General features: G+C 37.8%; 1 protein-coding gene across 1 annotated transcript in view; it reads right to left on the reverse strand.

The window, feature by feature from the left end:
- Positions 1 to 1,787: 1,787 nt before the first annotated feature.
- Osi17 (DUF1676 domain-containing protein Osi17) overlaps positions 1,788 to 26,394 on the reverse strand; it is a 36,143-nt gene continuing 11,536 nt past the window's right edge. The window contains exons 2-11 of the mRNA XM_028323240.1: positions 17,008 to 17,784; positions 11,952 to 12,170; positions 9,939 to 10,192; positions 9,359 to 9,504; positions 7,072 to 7,181; positions 5,091 to 5,193; positions 3,905 to 3,983; positions 3,259 to 3,435; positions 2,647 to 2,819; positions 1,788 to 1,971 (exon numbers count right to left, since the gene is read on the reverse strand). Of these exons, the coding sequence (XP_028179041.1) occupies positions 1,821 to 1,971; positions 2,647 to 2,819; positions 3,259 to 3,435; positions 3,905 to 3,983; positions 5,091 to 5,193; positions 7,072 to 7,181; positions 9,359 to 9,504; positions 9,939 to 10,192; positions 11,952 to 12,170; positions 17,008 to 17,542 (1,947 nt within the window). The 5' untranslated portion in view covers positions 17,543 to 17,784 and the 3' untranslated portion in view covers positions 1,788 to 1,820. The remainder of the gene's footprint in view (positions 1,972 to 2,646; positions 2,820 to 3,258; positions 3,436 to 3,904; positions 3,984 to 5,090; positions 5,194 to 7,071; positions 7,182 to 9,358; positions 9,505 to 9,938; positions 10,193 to 11,951; positions 12,171 to 17,007; positions 17,785 to 26,394) is intronic.

Raw genomic sequence — 26,394 nt, forward strand, 5'->3', positions numbered from 1 at the left:
CGCTCGGTCGATCATCGTCGCAATCAAGGTTTATTTATTGTTCCAACAGCACTGTTATTCGTCTTTATAATGGAAAATCGTTCACGTAATTAACTGTAATTTAAAATAGTAATTCAAATAATTAAAAATAACTGCATTTTTTAAATAAATTTGAAATACTTATGACAAAAAGCTGTAGCAAAAACATTATTTTAGCTAATAAAACATTAACTTTACTTCACTGTGTTTATTTTCCGACACTTCACCTTTTTGTTCAATTTCGAATAATCGCAACACTAAAGTTTATTAATAGTTACTTTGGAGATGGTACGAAATACAAACACCACTAGATTAACGTTTACCAATCGTGAATACGATGATTGCTTCCTAAAATTTAGTTTTTATTTATTTCACTTTGCTTTAACAACCCTGACGCTTGAGCTGTGACGTAGATCAAATCTGATCACAAAAAAATTGAGCTCTTGTGAGCGTAGTAGTAAGGTGTGATTTCGAATGCACCAAGTTCGTTGGAAATTTTGCATTATTATTATTACCGTTAAAATGTCGGCATCTGATGCTGATCAAGGGAGTGCAATTTCTGTTGCTACTATTATGTATTCTGTGGTAAAAGTAAAGGGTTAGTTGTCGCACTTTTGAAAGATTCATACTTATGAACATAATAATTATTATTACTTACATAATACGTAAAAGACTGTACACTTGGTGTTAAAAATCAATCAATTATCTAGCAATAAGGCTTAAAATTTAATAATAAATAATAATGCTAGGTTTTGGACATAGCTGTACAATTTAAGCATTTTAGAATAATAAATGCAGACCAGCCTTTCCAGAACAATCTTATAGTCATATTATTAAATAATAATAGCTTTATTTATTATTATTATTTACCTGTACAAACGACAGCACAGCTATATTGCAACAAAATGACTGTGTATATTGATGTGTTGTCGACTACACATAATAAAAAATATATACATTATACAGGATGACTAATAACATAGTAAAAATATTAAGTTATCTATTCGCGCATGACACGTCTTTTATTATAACAAAAAATTTGTTGAGATTTTTAATATTATGTAAAGATGCAGCCAAAGCCTACAAAGAATATCTCCAAGACTTGGATGCAACAATGCAATTTAATGAAGAAAATGACTTGGCCTGAAGCACAAAGGAGTTGAGGTGAATACGGTATTCACACAGACGTAAATTTACATGTACAGGAACACACACTCAAATTCAATTCTTCTTCTTGTCGTGTCGACAACAAACCTACACAGAGCGTCGGCCCAAAACTCCGCCACAAGAATGGCGTTGTCAGTAGCATTCATTAAATCTTCCTGAGTGCAGTTGTTTGGGCACGCAGGGCACGACATCATGTGCTTCGTCGCCTGGGGAACAATACCAGGAGATGCAGGTTATGGCGCGAGAGAGCTGATCTCCCCTGCCTTTTTGTCCCTGTGTCTGAAAGTCCTCCACCTGGACATAAGCTCCCCTGGCCTACCAGGAAGTCTTTAAATAGACTTCGGACGCAGGTCAGCTGTAGTAAGGACAATCTGTTCAAGTGGGGATTCTTGGATGGTTCAAACTTGGAGTGAAGGTGTGGTTTTGTTTCCCAGTCGACTCAAATTCAATTATCGATATACATACCTTCCTCGTTCTTGCTAAATAATTATAACGAATGTGTGTAAGCGAGACCGAAAACGTTTGTCAGTTCTACCTAAGACGTCAGCGTGGAGAGCCACAAATACTTAAAAATAAACAAATGCTTGCACCTATTGATCGCCTTAACTCTCCCTGCGCGACTTTATACTCCTAAATTACTTTTGGTGCCTGTCAAAGTCTACGGGGCAGTTGGGATAAAGGGCGTTACATTCCTTCTGCTCTTGGCCGTCTCTCGCTGCTTGCACGTACGTATAGTACCGAAGTGCCATCGTGCTGTCTGCTGGGGGAACCAACTCGCTGGAGTCTCTGGAAAACAGTAAGGGTACGTCAGTCTGGGCGTTTAAAGAAGCGCTGCGTTTAGACGCTGATATTTTTTTTCCTCTTCAAAAAGGATTGGCATATGCTCAGCAGAAGACAGATTTTTTCATCCACAACGAGAAAGCTCATATTAAAGTAATGATCAGATCGAAGGTGGGAGCTAGATTCATTTGGAATTCTTTAACCACAGAGGAACTGGCTATTCTACCTCCAACTGCTTGAACACTTCGTAATGAATGGTGGTAACTAGAACATGCTATGCTTTCAACCAAATCGAGCAGAACATTGTGTCCCCACTGGGAATCGAACCTGAGACCTTTGGGTCTGAAGCGGCATCATCATTTCAGCTACAGAACGTCCACTGCTGAACATAGGCCTCCCCCAATAATTTCCACATCGGTGGTTGGTAGTGGCCTGCATCCAGCGCCTTCCTGCTACCTCTTGTTACGTCGTGGGTGGACGTCCAACGCGTCGTTTTCCGGTACGTGGCCTCTACTCCAGAACCTTGCTGCCCCATCGGCAGCAGAGGTGGTTGATGATAAAGACGACTAAATGCTGAGCGGGCGCCTTTTTGGCACAAAAATTATGCGTGTATAGTTTTAAGTCCCTCTGTTATTTTTGTGTTAAATAAAAGATTTTCTTATTCTTTCTTTCTTAACTTACTTGCTGAGTTCATTGGACAGTAGATTGCTGTACGGTGCGTGGCGGAAAGGCTCTCTATATAGAGCACATACAGCTCTCTCGCCACAACCAGACTCCGTCGCACCTATTGAAGCTAGGATCTTGTCCACTCTGTCTATTAGATTCCCGTAGAACTTCTCTGCTGTTATCGTTTCCTGGAAAAAGTGAAAGTTTTTTAAAAAGCAGAGATTGAAAGCACTAATTAAGCTTTAAATATTTCAGCGCAGAGTTATTTTTAGATAGTATTACATTACATTCGTAAATGTTTATTACTCATAACTAGTAGATCATTTGTCGAACGGAAGCGAATGAGTGGAAACTTGGTATTTTCGACCTCAACCCTAATTCGATATTTGTTTAGTGCAGAAAATTTCTGTTGTTTTTGCAGCGAGTGCAGGCCAACTGCACCGTATGATCTCGGATTTCGAGCGATCAAATATGAGTATAGTAGTCAATACTAAACTGGGTACTTGTACATACACCCAGAGTTCTACGCTGCTGTTAAATATAACAAGTGCAGACTCGGCGTTTACTCGTTCGGCCTCGGCTCTCATACGTTTGATATTTCTTTCGTTAGGTGTTCTAAAAACTCACTGGGTCCTGTGCAGCCAGTATCTGCTGCTGTTGCTTGACGAGTGCCGACTCGGCCTTCACTCGTTCGGCCTCGGCCCTCACTCGCTCGGTCTCGGTGAGCTTGGCGGCCGAGACTCTGAGCAACTCGTCTCTCACTGGTGACGGAGGCGCTCTGGCCGCTAAAGCCGCTGCTCGTATCTACATGTTAATAAGAGCTATTAATAAAAATGCACAAAATACAGGGAGTCCCAAAAACAATGGATAACCTTACAACTATCGATTCACCTCCTCAAGATCTCTTTATTTTTGCTTTTAGATAATTGCCACATGTTAGTTTTTCTCATGAAATTCAACAAACGAATTCCAAAGTAACTACGCCGCCACTGGGACGGGGCTGGTGTCGCAGCAATATACCCAAAAACAGAACACATTGCTGCAGACGTCATCATGTTTACATTGCTTGCGTAGTACTAAAGATTATTCGAACGTTGAGTACTAATACCGCAGGGGATAATGAGCACATATTTTGATTACATTGTTTGTGTCAATTTCTAATGCGACACTGAGTTTCGAACTCAGCGCATTAGTTGACATCTCTCTCTCTAAATGTCTATCTAGAACATTATCAGAATATGGATTATTGTGGATTAGCAGATGTTTATCTTACCAGCGCATCTTTTTCAGCCTGTAAAGGATCTTTTACTTGCTGCTTTTTGATCCGATATGGATTTGGTGGTCCAACAGGCCTAAAATAAAAAAGAACACTTTAAATACATACAAAATGAATAAAATTGGTATTTTTAAATTGTATAAGGCGTATATTTCCTCAAGTTCAGGCTCATACTTTAGTGGTACGAGGGGCGGCTGATAATTTCGCGGCCTAAGGTACTTAGCGATGAGTAATTAGCTTGTTACTCATGTCACTAGTTGCGACACTCAGTAGTATTATAAAAAGCAATCACTAATTAAGTTTGCACTGATAGTTCAATTTCTATCGAACAAATGACATCACCATGTCCGCCGAATCTGGAGATTTGCGGAATTTCGACACCGCGCGCCGCGGACATAATTCCTCGTAAAGAAGGAAAATAAACCGAAAGACATTTTTGAAGAGATGTCATCGGTTCTTCAGGATTCTGGACTTTCATATACCATGGTTAAAAAATTGGCCCGACTATTTCAACACGGATGAGAGACCTGTGAAAACGACCCCCGCCCTGTCACGATACTGAGTGAAGGAAACGTTCAATAGTCGAAAAAATCGTTCCGGCTGACCAAAGAATTAAATCGTGGCAGATAGCTGAAGAATATTTCTTTATGTTTGCGAGGCTATTGTACAGAAATGACGTGGGAAACTGACACGCGGATTGCTCTTTCTGCAAGACAACGCGCCCGTTCACGCCGCACGTATTGCGAGGCCAAGCCCTGAAAGACACCGGATGCTCAGAGATTCACCACCCACCATATAGCCAAGACCTATTACCTAGCGATATTTTCCTGTTTTTCGATTTGAAAAAGGACTTATGGGGCCGGAGATATGCAGATAACAACGAAATTAAAGCTGCGGTTGGTCGTCATTTTGAAAAAAAAATTTTTAGGTGGGTAAAAGGCATTGTATGCGAGATTTAAGAAATGTATTTCATTTGAGGAAGATTATATTACAAAATAAAAAATAGAAACCATTTATTTTATTTCATTAAGTACCTTAGGCCGCGAAATTATCAGCCGCCCCTCGTATGTAGTTCAAAATACAGATCTTGTTCATCCTACTTCATTAATTCTGGAGACTTTATTTTTGTTTTTCAACCCTGGAGATTTTTTTAAATTAATTTTAATTATGAAAGATTTCTTACCTTCCTGGAACTGCCAAATTGATTCTCTGCCCAGTGTTGGGATTTCCCACCACTTGAGGCACAACGTTGGTGCTGGCATATTCCCCTGTGTTCGTGGAAGGTCCTGGAAATACATAAATTATGTCGATCGCTAAATTTTTTGGCAGCCTCTGTGTTCTCGAAGCTATACAACCATAAGGCCTTTAAGGCGCTCCACATCTAAATATATGTATAAAAGGAGAAACTGACTGACTGACATATCAACGCACAGCCTAAACGACTAAACTAAGGCACTTGAAATTTGGAAGGGACGTAGCTTAGGTACCGTAGAGGTGCATTCCCACGGGAACGGGAATTAGCGGAAAATCCTTTTGTATGAAAAATCTAAACCGCTTAAGTTAGACACTTGAAAGGACATTGTCAGAAACCGCCTAAAAAACCGCCCAAAAACATTAACCCATCATAATTATTTTCTATTTTTTTTAATACATTAAGCACCCTTTCATTCTAATGGACACTTAAGCATTGAAAAATTAAATAAATAAGTCTTTTAACGTTTATTCTATAATACTATTACAACTTCCGGACGTTTTGGTGCGTGGCATGGTCTAAAACCTATCAAGTTCCATAATTTTTGCCGATAAAATCTGTACGAGGCATTACCGTACTTTATTGCTGGGAGTCCATGTATAGTGATGTTCCTGCGGCCATCATAGACAATAAAATATCGATTTTGAAAATAAAACTTGTTCTATTATTTTATACTATTTGGCTGCGACTCGGCGTGACGACAATACCAAACATTTTTCGCGAATCGGTTGTTCATACATTCACACAATACATTAGACGCCATGTTGTCATAAACGACATATTATAAAATCGCTGTGATTTAATATTCTTAATCATTATTTTATGGCAAGTGTCCATCAGGAATCATTGTTCTTACACACAGAATCGTATTATTTCGCTTTCGGGTAGTAATATGTCAAAATTGTTGGTTCTTTAGGCGAACAATGTATGGAGAACGAACATTGTCCTTTGGCATGCAGGTACCTTAGTAAACTTAAAGCTTAGTTACAACAGGATATTGCAAAATTCCCACGGGAACGGGAGTTAGCGGGAAAAAACATTTGTATGAAAAAATCTAAACCGCGTAAGATAGATGAAGGGGGTAAAACGGGATCCACCCGTACGAAGTCGCGGGCGGCCGCTAGTATTCCATAAATTGCACCTGCATCCCTCCAGTACCTAAGATTGTTAATAAGAGCAAGCCCATCTTAGTCAAAGACATTTTACCAATGATAGTACCAGAATCTAATGATTCTGTGGGCATGCCTCCCACTAGGTGGACCGACGATCTGGTGAAAGGCGCAGGAGGTGCCTGGATGCGGGCGGCGCAGGACCGGTCTTTGTGGAAATTCTTGGGGGAGGCCTTTGTCCAGCAGTGGATGTCATTCGGTTGAAACGAATGAACGAATGATTCTATCGAGTTTTGAACGTTGTTTCGTAATGGATTTTGGGTAGCATTTGAAGTATATTGTGGTAATGACGGGCAACTACGGAACCCTGTACTGCGCGTGTCACGACACGACACGCACGCCTTTTTTTCGTCAGGAAAATACATAAAAGTGGGTGGCTAGTGGGGTTCTCTCTGGCAGAAAGGCAGGGCCTACCCACTAAAAACCTAACGTTGCCTTCGGTAAACCTTATGGGTCAGGAATGCGGGACATCACTATCGGCCTTTAGCCTCAAGCATTCGTCTGCGTTAGTGTGTGCACGGGAGTGGAGGCCGCATACCGGAAAACGCAGCGTGGGACGTCCACCCACAATGTGGAATGACGACATCATAAAGGTAGCAGGAAGGCGCTGGACGTAGGCCGCTACCGACCGGGCAACATGGAAAGCATTGGGGGAGGCCTGTGTTCAGCAGTGGACGTCCTATGGCTGAGATGATGATGATGATGATTCGTCCGCGTTCCACGATCCGGATGCCTTGTCTCACCTGGTGGCATGCCCAGTCCCCATGAGTTGATGTCATTAGCGTCATTGACATCTGGCTTGAAGTTGGCGATCGCGTTGCGGTGGATACTGGATATGCCTGACGCCACGTACCTGAAATAATAAATGCATTTTAATAGAATCTCTACGGACTAGACAGGATAGCAAGCTGAGGTGGCAGTAGGCAGGGCACATAGTACATACGCAGAACTGACGGCCGACGAGGCAACGGGACTATTCCCACATCTCGTTCCTACCACTGCAACTCCTGTGTAGCCAGGCACTACAGCTTGACCGCCAATAAAAACCCAACCAGTGAAGGTCAAGTATGTCCCGTGGGAAAGTTAACTGTCATTGGACCCGCAACGAAATTAATCAGAAGAACATAGGAGGAGTTTGAAGTTAAGGTTCGACTTCCCTCTTTTGCAAAGTGGATGACAGGTGACAAATAAAGGTTAGGTAACCGATGCCGACCGATGGGGTAGCAAGGTTCTGGGATGGAGGCCACGTACCGGAAAGTCCACCCACGAGCCCTAAGATTTAGTCTGATCGCTTGTTAGGGAGGCCTGTCGAATGCTCGAGTGTTCGCATAATATTAAAATTTGTTTCTCTATTATCTGTAGCTCTTGCTTCAAAAATTTGTCTCCAAATCATCATCGTATGACGTCATACTTTGAATGTTAAATATTTTTGTAAGAATTACTTTCCTGTGTGGCGGTCATTTCAAGTGAATGTTATTAGCATCGAGTAGTAACGACATAAAAATGTCTAGCATTTCTCATGGCGGCTAGTTCAACGACCTTTTTAATGGGTGCAGACTGTTAACTGAATGTATTTATTTTGCCATTCTATTTATAGTACTATGATCGCCATTAAACACTTTTACTTCTAAGTAAACTTGTTGAATCAATGACTTTCACTGGCCATCTACACTTAACAAATATTAGTCATTCATTTCATGGTCATGCTCATGGTCACTGACCTTTAAATTATCTACTAAAGTTAATTAAGTTGTTGACATCAGTTTGATTCCTACTGAGTTATTTAATTTGAAGCCTCGTCGTTTTAAATCAGGTGAATTCTATTTTTTCAGTGACATGAGACATAAGAAGACAAGAAGACATAATTTTGCCCGTATTTAGCACATTCCAAAAATGTTGAAAGTTGGTCCCCTTTCCCTTGTATCAGAGGAAAGTAGAGATTATAATCCGAACTTTTACTCTATTCTGTTGACTTATTGTTTGTGGATTTAAAGACAGATATCCCCGAGACTAGAATCTTCATTATTATTAAACCTTTGTTTATTACCGTTATTACCTGTCATCCGCTTCGCAATGGAAGGAAGTCGAACCTTAATTTCGAACTCCTCCTATACAGGGTGGAATTTTGTAATGCCACCTGGAGGGAAAATACTGTTAATACTGTAGATAGAAAATTTTACTGAAAGAAAACATTCCTTTATTTTTGAAAAGAAAGAGAACTGCATTCAAAGATTTTCGATTTTTTTTCGAAAATTCACTACCATACCATACAATTTTCTGTAACATAATTAAAATAATGTAAGATTTCATGGCTTTCCTTTCATATGATTTATCAAGTTTGTTAGAGAGATTTCATCCTTACACTTAACCCTTACGATCGATTTAATAAAAATACAGGGTGTAATTTTTAACTGATTTTAGTTGGTTCGATTACCGGGTGTGGCAAGCAAATTTTTGGAAATCTTTGAATGCAGTTCTATTTATTTTCAAAAATAAAGGAATGTTTTCTTTGAGAAAATTTTTCTATCTACAATATTAAGAGTACCTACTTTCCTTCGAGGTGGCATTATAAAATTCCACCCTGTATACCTACTTCTGATTAATTTCGTTGCGGGTCCAATGACAGTTTAACTTTCCCCCGGGACAAACTTTCTTGACCTTCATTGGTTGGGTTTTTATGGCGGTCAAGCTGTAGATTCTGGCTACACAGGAGTTGCAGCGGTGGGAACGAGAGGTGGGAATAGTCCCGTTAACCTTCGCTAGTTGAGTTCCAACCAGCCCAGTTGTAGACCTGAATATAATTATCTTACTGTGGAGAGAACAAGATGTACGAGTATAATTAAATTCCTTCTACTCATTAAGACTCTCCACAAACTACAAACTTTTAGTCGGCCGATGGTTGGCGGTCTTGTAATTTGTGTAGAAGATCGTGCGCACTTCCATACCTGTTCATACTGATTAATAGCCCGAAAAACTATCGCCCGACTAAACACTGTAGTCTGTAGAATACCATCTAAAAGAACCACTTACTCATTGCCAAGTCCTGGTCCAGACAGCTCCCAATCCTGAGTCGGGTAGTGGTCGTAGGTGTGTGGAGGGCCTTCAGAGTGCGGCCTGACGATCACAGTCGAGCTGGGGTGTGATGAGTGACCGTATGAACCGTGGCCGTGTGATGGCTGGAAGAAAACGGTTTTAGACTTGATTCATGGGAGGTCGTCAAAGAGTTAACTTTAAGATGTCCACCCAGTTTAAGATTTCCTAAAAACCGGCTTCGCAATCTAAATCCACATCATCATCATCATCAGCATCATTTCAGACATAGGACGTCCACTGCTAAACATAGGCCTCCCCCAATGATTTCCTAAAAGGCCGATTGCCCACTAAGAATCACATAGCAAAGCCAAACTCCTAAAACAAGCACCTTACCTTCTAGAGGGTTGAAAGGGTTATTAAGGGTACCTACTTAAAAAATTACTAGTACCCTTAAAAAATAAGAAAGATTTTTCTTTACAGCGCATAAGGTATTTCTTACACCGCTAAGTGAATGAAGTTCTGATTATGAGGAAACGCTAAGTACCTATGAAAGCAACGTGATTATTTCCCCAATTACCTTATGATGGTGAGTGATCAAGTGATGATGGTGGTGATACTTCGTCGTGTGGTAGTTCTGGTGGTACCACGAGCACAGTTTGAAGATGTGGCTTAGTGCAGGGAACAGGAATAGCAGGAATTTCAGGAACATCTTCTTGGCGGTGGTCACCCCCATGATGAGGGGGAGAACGAAGACTATCTTCAATGCGATCAGCTTCACGACCAGTATGATGGCTATGGCAGCGGTGAGGAGCTTCTTCTTTACGTATTTTTCTGGGATAATAAAAGTTAGTATCTATGAGATGCTGCAGAGTTTGAATGTGGTACAGAACGTACCAGAGCAATTCTTTCCTAAAAGGATAAAGGACCATTTTTAAAGTCTAAGGCTGGTTTTAGTGTCACGTGGACTGTCAGTGCGGATCGCTCTGCTCAGCTGATCTGTATGAACTGCTAGGGAGCGGAGCAGTTTCTCCGGACCGCATTACTCTAAAACGCTCCCTAGAAGTTCGTACAGACTGGCCGTGCGGAGCGGGTCCGCACCGGACGGTCCGCGTGACACTAAAACCAACCTAACAAGATTTTACAACAAAAATACTTCATTCCAATTTATTGTCCCCAATATAAGTTGTAATAACTAGTTGTATCTTCTTTTGCCTGGGTTTTCTAAAAATTATAGCCTTTAGTAAGTAGACAATTTTGATTATTGAAAGGTTTCATCAAAATCCATTCTTTTGTTTCTGTGTGAAAGACATAGTGGAAGAGGAACAAACATTCGTCTACTATTCTCACAAGTTGCATCGCACTAATGTCACTAACTATCGCTTTTTATAACTTAGTTATTTAGGTTTTACATAAGGTAAGTGCCCCCTACTTCGGTATATTAAGGCTCTTACGACTTTAACATTTTATTTAAAAATAACCAAGCATGATATCAGTATGAAAGCTTTTGTATGCTAAACTTTGGTCTTTTGACAGTAAGTTGATACATAATTTATAGTTATACATATAGTTTGAACTNTGAGGGTAGCCCCCCCCCTGAAAATAACCCCAGATACGCCAGTGACTCATAATAAAAAGTAAGTAATTAATTAATTTCTTGGGTAGTTAAGTATTAAAAACTAAAAAATATATCGATTTCTTTGATGGTGTGTGTCATAAAAGTACGTAACACCATACATTTATATATCACGAACTTGGAAAAAAGTAACAATAATACGGTTCCTTGTTTCGTGATACTGATTATTCCAAATTCCCCAAGTAAAATTCATGGATTATTGTCAAAATGTGTCAATTAACTATTATCTATCCCATATACAATACAAATAAACAAAGATAAATAAAACAAATCGAAATATAACCAAAATTATGCTGGTACTATTTATTCTAATTTATCTTAAAATTGGTCATATATGTGAACTTCAAACTCGTGTCATATAAATTCTAGTGAAAAAAACATATACCGAATTTAGGTCATGAGAAACTTAAATAAATGCATTATTTGTTTCACAACTTACATTTAAATTATTATTTATAATTATTTAAAAACTAAGCATCAAAATGTTATCCATAATATCCTTGAATCGGTAGTGTCACGAAATAGGGGACACCCGCAAAATAATATGTACGCTATTTCGTGAGTCAAATAATCGCAATTTTAAAGGAATTCTACGTTTTCATATAACTTTTTTCTAAGCCAAATCAATTGTCAAGGAACACATGAAACCACTATTACAAGTTTTATTTAAATGGACGTTCCTTCGCCTTTTAAGAAGTTGGAGCGCTAACCTTACGGTGAGAGCAACCTTTGCAAGCCGCACGGCTGTTTTTGGCTCTCTGAGAGTTTGAAGCTTCGTATTGCTCTCATTTTTGGCGCCACAATATTGGTACTTGGTTTTTTAGATTGCTTAAATAATAGAGTTTTTGTAGTAATGAAGAATTTTTATAAATAATATTCCATTTGCTTATTATTTGAGCTAGAAAAAAAACTTACGAACTTACGTACTATCACGAACTAGTAAATTTTAAATCTTACTTATTTTCTGGAAGAACAGCCTCCCGTTCCCCACATCATTAGCCTTCGGCTCCAAATCAATGTGGACAAGAGCACCAGTCTTCGTGAGGGCTCTCGGAGATATCTTCAGGGTGGCCCCTTGGAAGAAGAACTCTGGTAGCGTCACTTTGACGTCGTGGGTCACCAGGAACTTGACGCCTTTGTCGTAGAGGCCGTCTGTCACTTCTTCTAAGGGAGATTCTGGAAAAGAAAAGAAAATACATCAAAATCATAGTACATTTCCAACATAAAGTACCTTGCGATTCGCGTAGCGAGTTCGATCCTCATCATTATTATTATTCATTATCATACAAATATCGTACATTTCCCATAGTACGAAGATCGTACATTTCCCAATTTTACAAGTGCTAAATCTTAGTCAAAAATTAGTTATTTCATTTCGAAAAATCGATTTTATTTTTCCCTGAACAAACAACACACTATTTTGGAATCTATCAATATTTTTTTTTTTATCTTAAAGCATTTTCAAATATTTACTCAATACAACATCTTTTAGTATATTTTGTTGATGGAACGTTCTAAACTTCTAAAGAAATGTTTTCTACTTATAAACACATAAACTAAATTCACTAATGTAACAACTTAAATGTAACATAATAACATTGTAACTTTACATACAGCTAAAAAACATAACCCTCTCTTCGGTAGCTTAGTGAAAAGTGCTATAACACATCATCACTCATAATTTTTTGTTTTCATTTTTCAATCGGAGAAAACTGTTTTACCATTGATTTTAATTTCCCTATACTTCCTCATTTTCACCACCATTGTTCTCCCATTATCTAAAGGTCACACGTTCCAGATTTTTCTATCTCTTAGGCAATATTGATTTCTCCATTTCACCCTTACGTGGTGTATGTAATTTTGTTGACTTAACAACTGAGTGCTTTTTTTTTAGACATGAATGAATATTCAAAGCTGTTGCAATGCGTGGAAATATGCAGTCACGGAAATAGGGTACTAGGTCAAGATTATAAAATGGAAAACCTACCTTATTTTGATAATGATTGATGTTACTTTAAAAATCGGTCCACAATTATTGACGTATCTACTTAGTATAGGTATTAAAATCATACCTAATCCAAATAATGGGAATTGGCTAGGACAAAGAAGAAGATTTAAGGACAATATTATTGTACGATTTTGTTCACGAATAAGACTCGCAATAATTATTAACAGCTTTCATCGTAAAGTAGATAAGATAGCATGATTCATTACGGCCGTATTCACAAACATTACTATGAGGTCTCACATACGAACCAATCACAGAGCTCTATTTAACGCTATGCGTTCGATTTGCTGCTTCACTTAAGCAAGGATCGTTTGTGAATATGGGCGTTAGTCTATCAAAACTGTACCATTTCTGCCAACACTAAGCCAAGTTCAAAGCTACGTAATAAAAGTAAAAAGCTCAACCACAACAGTCAAATTACACGTGACGCAATGGAATATAAGTCTTACCGGGCTGTGATAAGACTTACAATTATTGCACAACGTAACACCAAAATAACCGATTCGTTCCGACTCTACTTCTCTACATGTTAAACTATTTTCGACTTAGTACCTGAGGTATTAGGATCGAGAATGAATTACCAAAATAGATACCGGTTCGATTTACTTTCACTGGACAAAAATAAAACAGCTTTGGGAATAAGGCTTCAAAATACTTTAAAGCTTTTCTAAATTGTATATTCCTTTCGAAAAAGTTGCGAATATTCGTTCTACAGACTGTAATTATAAAAAAAGTTAAATCTTTACATGAATGAGCACCATTTAGGGTATCTTTATTAACCGCCTCTGTGGTCTAGTGGTAAGACCACCTGCTTCAGACGCAGAGGTCCCGGGTTCGATTCCCAGTGGGGGCAGATTTTTCTGTTCGGTTTGGTTGGTGGTAGGGCTTGTTCTAAGTCCGCCTGGCTAGCTACCACCATCTTACCTAAGTCTGTCGCCATAACAACAATGTTCACAGCATTATTGTGTTCCGGCAGTTAGAGGTAAGATAGCCAGTTCCTCCGTGGTTGAGGATTCCGGGTGAAGCTCGCTTCCACCTTCGGCCTGATCGTCACTTACCATCAGGTGAGATACAGGCCAAGAGCTTCCTCGTTGTGGATAAAAAAAAAAAAAAAATAAAGTTGGGTAACTTTAGTTTATTTAAATAAAGTCTTATTTTTTTTACCAATACCGGTTAGATATTTACACACAAAGGATTTATTTTTTTTAATCTAAAAGCGAAAGGTCACTGCTTCACCCACTCATGACCAAATTTCAGAAACTACAAGTGCTAGGAATCTCAAATTTTGCATGAGGGTTCCTTTTAGAACGTAGGTGCTCACTAAGACGGGGTTTTGCAAAATTCAACCCCTAAGGGGGTAATACGGGTTCCACGTACGAAGTCGCGGGCGGCCGCTAGTAGAAATATAAAATCAGGTTAATGTTGATTAACTTGTAAACAACATTTTTGGATAAAATTACTTGGATAAAGCATAATATTATAATACGTGTAGAATGTAGATATTAGATATACAAGTGTGGTTTTGCCCTGCGTGCCCGAGCAACTGCACGCAGGAAGATTTAATGAAGGCTACTGACAACGCCATTCTTGTGGCGGAGTTTTGGGCTGACGCTGTGTAGGTTTCTTGTCGACACGACAAGAAGAAATTAAGTAGATATAGATGAATAATCTTCGTCACAGTTTTCGTATGTTAATAAAACCATTATAGAATTCCAAAACTGCTATGAGATATAATATGGCCCTAAATCTAAATATATTACAGATTATAATAATAATAATACGAAAGCCACCGAAGAAAGTACTTACAATATGAGGAATGGCCAATTCTTGAACAACCACCAATAAAGGAACCACAAATGCAAACAGTTGAAAGGGAACCAGAGACCATACTACAGTGGCCTGTCATGGAGTTTCTAAGGTAGCGGATGTGACATGAATATAAGGAATGGAGCTTTGTTTAAATATGCTAATGTTTGGACTTTCATTCACTTTAGCTGTATGATAGTAACTGGCCACTAACACCACAGACAAAGAACGAATTAACATGACACTACGAGAATGGACCTAGAATTTGCACTAGGTATTCAATAATTCATAGATGAGTATATTAGACTAAAGGCTGGTGAACGCCAGACCTACGTCATTTTATAAAAGCTGAAAGTTTGTCAGTGTATGCTCCCAATATAGGATATAATGAATCATGAAGTTTGGGTCATCGTGGCTTTGGCAGCTATCCTAAAAAAAAAAGTCTGGCAAGAAGTTCGAACTGCCAAAACTTTCTGGCTGATGTTGAGGATAGCTGCCAAAGTGACGATGACCCAAACTTCATGATTCACCAACATTCTATCCTATATTGGGAGCACACGCTGACAAACTTTCAGCTTTTATAAAATGACGTAGGTCTGGCGTTCACCAGCTCTTAGTCTATGTTGTTTTATTAAATTAAATCAAGACGCTTTTCTCATAGGCATGAAAATAGGACGGAAAAGTAGCCCCAGATTTGAGAACAATTGTGAAAGGTGTAAAGAAGATGATTGAAAGGAAGAACACGAATATTAGGGATACAAGTACACAGATAATACAAATGAAAAAGGTTATAATTAATAATCCATTCGGCTCTCTTTAATTAAACAATGTAATGTATGTGACAGCACCTACATGTGAAAGTTAAAGTAAGATTTACTTACTTCTTCTTCTTTTTCTTTTTTTATTTTGGCCACGACTTGGTTTTGAGAACCATGATTTAAGTAAGATTTAACTTTAACGATAACAAACGTCAAAAGTCTGTCAACTCTATACAAAAAACACCGGTCATGGTTATAGTCACGATTCAAATAAGGTGGTGCAACTCAGCTTTAGACTTCTGTAAAGCTTTTGACAATGTATTGGCAGTATTTGGAAGTCTATTATGCTGTATACCTCTTGAATTTAGACTGCTTATAATCCCAATAAGAGACCGGTTTGATTTACTTTCACTGTGCGAAAATAAATCTGTTTTGAGAATGACTTGAATACGTTCGATCTATTTTTTATTTCCTTTTGTGAGTCAGGAAATAACTTTCGCAGCAATATGTATAGAAAATTTCAAAAATCTTTATGGATAATGTTTATAGGTCTCAGGTATACAGTAGAAATAGTTTACCTATTTATCAAAACTGTTATCAACAAAGAAACTAATAAGTGTGCCGTTTTGATGCCAGAAATGTAGCTACTCCTGAAGGTACCACGTAAAGTTAATTGAAACAGAAGAACAGAATGAAGTGAAACCAATCTTTCCAGACAAACTTTTAACAGAGAACAATTCAAACGAACAAAAATCTTTTGTAATAAAATTGTATACGCAAGTTAACGAAATGCTGCCAACTGATAATAGTATTTTTCTGTTAATGAGCCATGGAACATTTCCTCGTAGTTCTACTTTTACTTTTCCAGTTCTTTTATAATTAATTCACCATAATAACACACTAGCCATATGAACGCTATGGAATCCGGATACTTGTGAGAGTTTCCGGTTTTGCTTACTCGTTATGCCACGTGGACTAATACCCTGCCCTACTTTGAAGGAGCACAGACCTTGTGAAGACTTAATAATACGTTTGCTTTATTAATAATAGCGGTTTAATACGTTAATAAAGAAAACACTAATTACTGAGTGACACCCATAGGAGGGCTAATGAAGACGTCTGTATAAAGGCCCTACTAAAGTACAATAATAGGCGTATTGCTTTCAGTCGACCTATGATAATTATATTAATCATCATCATCATCAACAGCCCTTTACAGTCCACTGCTGGACTATGAGCCATTATATTAATATTTTATTATTATACGAGTAAATTTAGAGCAAGTACCTACTATTAAAGGTTCAGTACCGAAAAGCTTATCATTTACAATCTTATTTATTAAAATTAATTTAGTATATCACTTTTAGGTTTACAGACACCTTAATTTATTAATAGGGTTACTTTTTAAGTAAACGTATGAATTATTAACATTACAACTCACCTGGTTCATCATCGTCTTCAATTTCATTTTCTTCATCAAAGTGTCTTCCGCTTGCATCCTTCGGATCGTCCTTACTCCCAGTGAGGTAGATAATGTTCGCTTCTTTACTGTACTTGCTGATATCCACGTTGTTTTTCTTGAAACACACACCGTGACCAATGTCCACATCACCATTAAATTTCAAACTATCGTCTAAATAACTGTAAACGTTCTTTTGCAAACAGCTAACCGACGGATTCACACTACACTTATTCAAGATATTGTCCCACAAAGAATTTCCAGTCCTAAAAGTTCCGTTTTGGTATACATCACTGAAAAATCTTCCGGTTACACTTTCTATCACTTTCATACGTTTTGACAGTTCGTTTGTGTCTTCACTAGAATTTTCTTCACAACTAACATGTTTTACACTAATAGCTAATAATAGAACTAGAGATAGCTTTGCTATATTTATTGTAATAGGTCTAAATCTCTTTTTGATATCAGGGTGTATATCTGCGTCGGCAGCGCACATACAGCGATTTCGCTTCGCCATCGTCAGAGCATTACTGCCTCAGGTTCTGTGATGATACTTGGTACTTTAAAGTAAACAAAGGACACAAAAGCTGTTACAGCAAGTGCTCATGTGTGATATCAATTCCATTATCTTCGGCTCGAGACGCAAGATATTCGAAAGTGCGTCGTGCATTAGTCGTTATTTTGAAAAGGTTCAGTTCACCGGTGACATGCGGAAGATTGCTGTCAGATTTGCCTTCCAAATCTTACTTGACGAGCCATCTGAAACAAAGAGAAAATTTGGGTAAGATGAAAGCTAAATTGGAAGAAAACACTGTTATTAGCTATTCATTATGGTAATAATTTGCTAAGTTTGTGATATGTGATAGAAAATATTACTCAGATATTTTTTGCTATCCCCAAATCAAATCGATAACTTCTGATCGTACTTCAATTCTGAACGCAAGTAACCAGTAATTTAGACAGTTCGTTTCAGCCAAATGACGTCCACTGCTGGACAAAGGCCTCCCCCAAGGTTTTCCACAATGAACGGTCCTGCGCTGCCCGCATCCAGGCAATTTAGACAGTAGCCTTAATATAATAATTAAAATGCAACCCGGAATCGTTCGACCATTTCACTTCACAGCCCAACCGAAATTGTCGAGTGCGTGATAAACATTCTAGAGCCGTATTGGAAAGTCGCTCGTCATTCCAAGAAGAAAAAAATCGCGTGTGCCATCGGAATTGGCTGAAAATGTGAATAAATAACATTAGAACCGAGCTGATGATCAAACACGATACTAGCATAATAATGATGACTACGAAATCGAAGTTCACTTTCTCTTTGTGACTATTTTACTTGTTATGTGACGGAGTAAGTGCGTAATTAGGTTATTGTGGCACTGTTCTATTGTTTTGAATTTGGGAAGGGTTTCAACTTTTGACATTGTCACATTTGTCACATTCTTGCCGATCACAGGTCAGACATGTGTCAAGGTGTGTGTAGTTTTAAGGAAATAAGCATTTCTAACTATTTTTGAATCAATCTTTGCAAAGTTAACTCACATAATGGAAGACAATTTTGTTGATGAGTACAATACAATGTTTCGATACATAACGCTTGAACAACTTTTCACATAAAACATTTGCAAATGTTGATCTGTGCATCTTTACGGACAAACCCTTGTTCCTATTTTAGTTATCGTTAAATATTTACATTTTGATTGCTACATTTGAATTATCATTACTATTGCAATTGCCTCTTCTTTCCTCCTTCCTATAAAGTCCCATCGATGATGTATAAAGTTGCCCCTGAATCAGGTTACCGAGCAGGTTTCGAAGCTCGCAGACAGTTCCTGCCATAAATGCTTGGTTTGAGATGTACAAAGATGTAGAGAAGGTATCTAAGACTCAATAGTAATCAAAATTAAATTATTAAGCTAGAACAATTTCTATCTAAATGTAAATAAAGTAGTTTAGGTAGTCACTTTTACTGGGTACCACTAAATTTGATCATGCACAGCAATCTATATCTATAAAAGCGAAAGGTCACTGATTGACTGACTCACTCATCACGAAATCTCAGAAATTACAAGTACTAGGAGTCTCAAATTTTGCATTGACCCCATTGAACGTAGGTGCTCACTAAGACGGGATTTTGCAAAATTCAAGCCCTAAGAGGGTAAAACAGGATCTACGCGTACGAAGTCGCGAGCGGCCGCTAGAGTTTCTTTGTTTTGACGAACTTAGTTTTTGAAGATTTTAAACAATTTCAAAGTTAATTACGCGCTTAGGTAATAAACAATGTGTCGTGCAATATCGATATCATAAATTCTAAATTGTCATAATAAATTCTTGTAGTAAAAGCATAATAAATACTAAGACATTTAATTTTTTCTCATGACCACTTCGCAAGAAAATCGTAAATCGTAATAATTGATTGAGAAAGAAGCTCGTCTGATCATTAATTAAAATGTTTTGATCGACTTCTTTATTAACTGTAAGTAGAAAAAAATTCACTGAAAACTTTCAAACTTAGCAGAAATAAAATAAAATTTAGAAATCGTTGCCAATTTATTTTTCACAACACTAAAATCATTTTTTTTGTTTTCATTTTTCAACACTATGGAGGTCTTTTTTATGTAGAACTGTGTTTTATAACTATACTGAAATTAATAATGTCCTTTCATTCATATTGTTTCACTAATTAATAAATCTAAAGGAATTATCTCCTCATTTAAGTATAGGGCGTTACTACATTTGGAATATTCCTAGAAGAAAGCATATTTTGGGCTACTACTAACTCATAAGCGAGGTTTAGACTAGCAATAAATGCAGAAGTTGATTTCCGCAAGCTGTCACCACTGTGTAAATCTTGCAGAAGTTGGGTAGCGACAGCTATTTACACAGTGGTAAACAGCTTGCGGAAGTCAACTTCTGCAAGTTTTATTCCTAGTCTATACCTCGCATTAGAAATGAATATGCCAAGTGCTAAGTAAAAAACACCAGTGCCCCGATTACGCTAATTTTTAACGTCTCCAATACATACGCGCTTCTTCTCCAGTTGCGCTCCGTTTTTCATTCCAGCTGAGGTGCAAATTCGGTTTCACGCTAATGGACGTACCTTCCTAGTATTTTCATTGTCACATGAGATATTTAGCTTTACGTTTACGTCTATGCTTCGTTTCAACAACTAGCTGTCAAAACGACACCGCGATACGGATTTGTCAACACAGCTGATGTTCGTTTGTCGTCCAGGCACGTTGAAGATGAACATTTTTAGCGTAATCGGGGCCCAGAACAAACTCAGTCACCAATTATTTGGAGTAGAACTTTGGCCACGACCTCGAACTCTAAAAAAAGGCCTACACGAATAAATTCACACAAAATGACATTACTTTTATGGTGTCTGACATAACGCAACCTTTTAAACAACACCGTTTTGTGTGCCATAAGTAAACCAGTACAAATTGTAATTGTTTACTACATACACATAATCCGTAACTGTGAAAAATCCGTTACTACAACTGGTTGAGGAATTATTTTCTATCATGCGAGGTGTACATTTATTTGATCAGTTGTAATTGATGTAGATATTCTGGTAAGTCCACTCCTAAGTCATCTTCTTCATCATAATTTCAGCCATTTAAGACGTCCACTGCTGAACATAGGCCTCCCCCGATGATTTCCATATGACCGATTTGTAGCGGCATGCATCCAGCACCTTTCTGCTACCTTTACGAGATCGTCGATCCATCTTGTGGGTGGACGTCCTATGCTGCGCTTTCCGATAAGTGGCCTCCACTCCAGAACCTTGCTGCCCCATCGGCCGTCAGTTCTGCCTTAGCCCATTGCGACTTCAGCTTGCTAATCCATTTAAAGTGTGAATTATAAGTTTTGATTTGCCCAGAATAATTTGCATAAGTACTTTATTAGGGAAAGTGTGTGTATATTTATTTTAATTGGCAGTTTCAGTTTCGAATGAACTTGATAACAAATATTACTATTTGTTTGTGTCGGCGCATTCCTTACAAATGTTAATGCATCGGTCATTATTAAAACGTACAGTACTTTCATAATAAAATGCAAGTGTTGAAATAATCTATACTTATAATAAATCTGTAGAGAGGTCAATTCTGTACATGAAATATATTATTTTCAAAATAACTATCAGGGGGTGATTAGTGATCGATACTGATGCCAAAAATGCAATCGGTAAAATTTTTGTCTGTCTGTCTGTATGTTCCTTATAAAAACAAAAACTATTCGACGGATTTTAACGAAACTTGGTACAATTATTCTTCATACTCCTGGGCAGGTTATAGGATACTTAGGAATTCCCACGGGAACGGGCATTAGCGGAAAAATCCTTTTGTATGAAAAATCTAAACCGCTTAAGTTAGACGCTTGAAATTTGGCAAGCAGGTACCTTAGTAAACTTAAAGCTTAGTTATAACAGGATATTGCAAAATTCCTACGGGAACGGGAATTAGCGAGAAAAAACATTTGTATGAAAAAATCTAAGCCACGTAAGATAGACGCTTGAAATTTAGCATGCAGGTACCTTAGTAAACTTAAAGCTTAGTTACAACAGGATATTGCGAAATTCTAACGGGAACGGGAGTTAGCGGGAAAAAACATTTGTATGAAAAAAATCTAAACCGCGTAAGATAGATGAAGGAGATAAAACGGGATCCACTCCACGCGTACGAAGTCGCGGGCGGCCGCTAGTAAGGAATAAAATTGTCGTAAAGAACAATACTCGTATAATAAAACAATTCATGATGAAGTCTTTAAAGATAATTAGCTTTAAACAATAATAATTAAAAATTCAATTCGTATTCCGGTTTTAAATTGAATACTTTATTATATTAACCGATTTAGCAATAATGAAAACGTTTAGGTATTCTTTAGTTACGGTTTATTTACCATTTTAATAAGTATCTAAATCATTTTTACAACTTATCGGAAATGATAAAATGTGTTTATTATACACATTTTAACTATGCTACAAATTGTAAATTTTATTTTCATTGTATTTCCGCTGTAATGCGGATATGTCCAAACCTCTATAATATCATTTACAATCCAACTTCCTACTAATACCTATTTATATTATGTATGTATTGTGAAAATTTCTGAGGATGAATTTAGATGGAATTTGGTATAAAGACAGTTTGAGACCCAGAAAAAAATATAGAAACGCTTTCATCTCGTTTTTGAAAGGGTTTTTTTAGACAGACCCGAATTCACGCGGGTGAAGCTAGTAATTTCTATAATTTTGTCATATAAAAATGTCACTTAATATTTTTCGTATATTGGAGAAAACTATTGCCTCATCCAAAGTAAAACTTTCCCACATCATCTTGTACAAATTAACTCGGCGACTGGTACGCGTATGACCAACAGACACACTTATGCATCTTACTATGTCAATTGAGCGGGTTTGCTTAGTCACTGTAGGCTGTCATTTTATGTATAGTATTTGTTTTCAATGCTCAATGGGTATCCAAAGTGACGTTTATTATACTAATTCTATATGGAAGGCTGTCATTATACGAAATTATGTCATAGAGTTATCTGACTAGGACTTATAGACTAAGAACTAGTGAACGCCAGACCTACGTTATTTTATAAAGGCTGAAAGTTTGTCAGTGCATGCTCCCAACATAGCTAAGAACCATGCCCAAACATGAAGTTTGGGTCATTGTGGCTTTGGCAGACAGACGGTGCTAAAGGTGTGTAAAATACCAACTCAATTACGTCAAATTACAGAGGTTGATTCAGAAGAATTGAGAAGTAGATTATGGAAATCCTTGGGGAGGCCTTTGTTCAGAAGTCAACTTCATTTTGAAGCAAATGAAACCCAAAAGAGCTGCAGAATGTAACATAAAAAGTGCTTGTAATTTTAGTGTGATGATGGCAGCATAATGATCTGATGTAAAATGTAATTAACTTTGAACTTAAAATGACAAGTTATTACATGTTACATATTAAGTCATATTATTATTACTATGACATAAATGTAATGTAATTATGTTGCAATAGATAGTTTACTGTAACTTATGTGATCAAACATTTAATTGTATAATCGCTTCAATCAATGGAGAAGTTATTGACATCAGAGGCATTGTTTTTAAAAAGGTTGTCCATTGACAATGGTGGCCTTCACAGTGGCTGGAAGAAAAAGATCGTGTTTTTTGGCGCTTCTTAGTAGTGTCACAGATTAATAATAAGTACTGTAGTTTCCCGAATATGCGGTGTCTATTCAGTAACAACCCCCTTTCAGCACGGATTGTACTAAACTTGCGTTGACACTCAAAAAATTGTAGAGGTCGCGGATTTTGATTTTGCTGCGCCGAAACGGTCTCGATCGTTTGTGCATTACCTATTCTAACCGTTAGAACATACGCGCGGGGGGAAAAACTTGCCAGTGACGCGTCAGGACTTGTGCAAGACAGGAATCATGTTTGTTGACAGCCGAGGAAGACGTGAGTGTTTTGTTTCTATATTTAATGTGATATTTATGTTATGAATTATATTTATTTCATTTGTTTATATATCCCTTAACTATAAAACAAAAAATATTACAGTATTTATCAACATTTTCTTATAAAAAGAGCCATTTAGTTGCGAGCGCACGTTCGTGCGTTGTCGTTTTATGTTGTGCTTTTAGGTAACCTTGAAATAATACTAAAATGTTATATTTTTCAACAGGTTGTGCTCTAAACGAGAATCTGGTGGAACAACTGATCGGAGATGGGTGCACATCTGACTTGGAGGAGGAATCGGACGAGTAACAACTAAGCAAAGCTTTTCTGTTTCTGGAAAATGATGCGGATAGTCCACACAACGGTGGAAGGAATGAGTCTGATGAATAAATGGGAGTCCCCTTAGCACAACTGCGGCAATTATATGTGACAGAGCCTAGAAACCAGCCAGCAGCCTCTACCAGTGGTCTACCAATGCAAGAAAGACGCAGAATTTGGCGCGCATCTAACTTCGAAAACAAATGCTATGATTTTCCACCAAGAGTAACAGCTGGTGAGGTAAAGAAATTAAGGCTAAGGACTTGCTGTGGTTCAGATTGGACCTTGCTGATGTTCTGATTGCTTCGGTTCCTCAGGCTGATCAAGTTTTAGACGATGAAGCTCCTATTTCTGAACCATCAACTAAAAGATATAGATCAGCTGTTGTTCCATCGTCAGATAAACGATTGGACAAATTAACCCATTTCCTGATCTCACAAGAGGTAGAAAATGCAGGTTTGAGAACTGCACGTCTTCCACTACTATCCGTTGCACTAAATGCAACGTTCATTTGTGCCTTGTTAGGAATAAAATTTGCTTCCTAGCATGTCATACCACCAAATTTTCTAATTTATTAATATTGTTACTAAGAAGACTGATTTGTTTCATTAAAAATGGTAGGAAATATCTTTGTTTGTTTTTGATTAATGTTATTGTTCAATAAAGGTGTCATAATTATGTTACTCAAAGTAATTCTGTTTTTAAGTCTGAGAATATCGAATTTGATATTGATGAGATATTTTTTAAAAATCTTGTCATTAAAATGTAATTAATATGCGAGATTAAATACTTATGTTGACGAGACTGATAAATAGGGCTATAATAAATAAAGTACTTACAATTAAACAAACTTTGTATGATTTATNTCATTAAAATGTAATTAATATGCGAGATTAAATACTTATGTTGACGAGACTGATAAATAGGGCTATAATAAATAAAGTACTTACAATTAAACAAACTTTGTATGATTTATTATGGAATGCACGATCCTGCGTTAGCTGAGTAGAACCTGGAACGCACGTACGTGCGATGTCTATTGGGGGGAAACTAGAGGGGGGGGGGATTTTTTTTACTATTTTTGTTGGGGACTTTGATTGCTATGGGTTACATATAAATACAAGTTTTTTCAAGTTTTCACTTTTTGTTCTGTCGTGCTGAAAGGGATAAAACTTCAAACTCCAACTATCGTAATTAGTCTTCCCCGAAAACGAATTATATTCGACATTAATTGAGTCGGGGTGGGTTATCTTTCTTCTCTATTAACCATCGATAATTTCTTTCATCTTCTTGCCCTGCCCCTTCAAATTCAAATTCAAATATTTTGTTAAAACAGACTACAACTCTACACCCTTAGACTATACCCTTCGACAACGTGAAATTCGAGGCAGTTTTAATTCCAAAATCGCTTCTCTTTAACATAACTCATTTGCTCCGTAAAGCATTAGCGAATTTTTTTTTATCCACAACGAGGAAGCTCTCACCTGATAGTAAGTGACGATCAGGCCGAATTGAATATGTAGCGACTGTCACTCTATCTAGGGTCACTGCATACACTACATTTAGCGTCAGAGACATTTTTCTCAGCCTAGTCCACTCAAATACCAGCGACAGATGGTCGCGGGATCCGTTCCGCTTTCGAGCGCGGCGCGTGCGCTGTATTACGGTCTCGTATCTATTAAGATAGGCAATATTATGAGACTGTGATTGTACGATCTATCAGTTTACAAATCATGGTCAAGCTGTAGATCCTGGCTACACAGGAGTTGCAGCGGTGGAAACGAGAGGTGGGAATAGTCCTGTAGTTTACAAATCATGTGATAACGGATTAATAGGATTGCTGTCGAATATTGAATTAGGAATCGATGCTTGAAAGAAAGCATGTGACCACATAAAGGAAGCAGGAAGGCGCTGGATGCGGGCTTCTACCAACCGGGCGATTGTGGAAATTTTTAGGGAGGAAGATCAGCTGTGGACGTCCTGTGGCTGAAATGATGATGATGATGACCACATGACTCTTAAATTCGCCCTACTTGTAAACAACGACCATACAAACCAAGACAGACTGTCTAAACGCTTTAGATCGAGGAGAACCGACCCCAAATGAAATAGGAAAAGGTAAAGAAGAAGAAGAATTACAACAAAAATGTTTAACTCACTCCGACACAGAACAGAATGTTATGATCACTGTAGATATGTCAAAGACGTACTCGTATGTTCATCTTGTTGACGATGGCCGTTGGAGCAGAAAAGTTCTCGATTGGCAACCACCGCCTGGAAGACGTAGCATGGACATACCTCCCACTAGGTGGACCGATGACCTGGTGAAGGTCGCGGGAAGATCCTGGATACGGGAGGCGCATGACCAATCATTATGGAAAGCCTTGGGGGAGGGATTTGTTCAGCAGTGGACGTCATTTGGCTGAATCGAACGAACGAACGAATTTAATTGGCGGTCAGCACAATGTGGTTATTTATTAATTACGAGTTGAACATTATTAACGCTAATGACGTTGCGATTTCAATCTCACGCAATTATGAGAGAGATTATTGTCAGAATCTTGTGACTGTGAGTTATGATTAT

The sequence above is a fragment of the Ostrinia furnacalis genome, unplaced genomic scaffold, assembly GCF_004193835.3.
Source record: "Ostrinia furnacalis isolate ACB-3 unplaced genomic scaffold, ASM419383v2 OfSCF0629, whole genome shotgun sequence".
In the NCBI taxonomy this organism is placed as follows: Eukaryota; Metazoa; Arthropoda; class Insecta; order Lepidoptera; family Crambidae; genus Ostrinia; species Ostrinia furnacalis.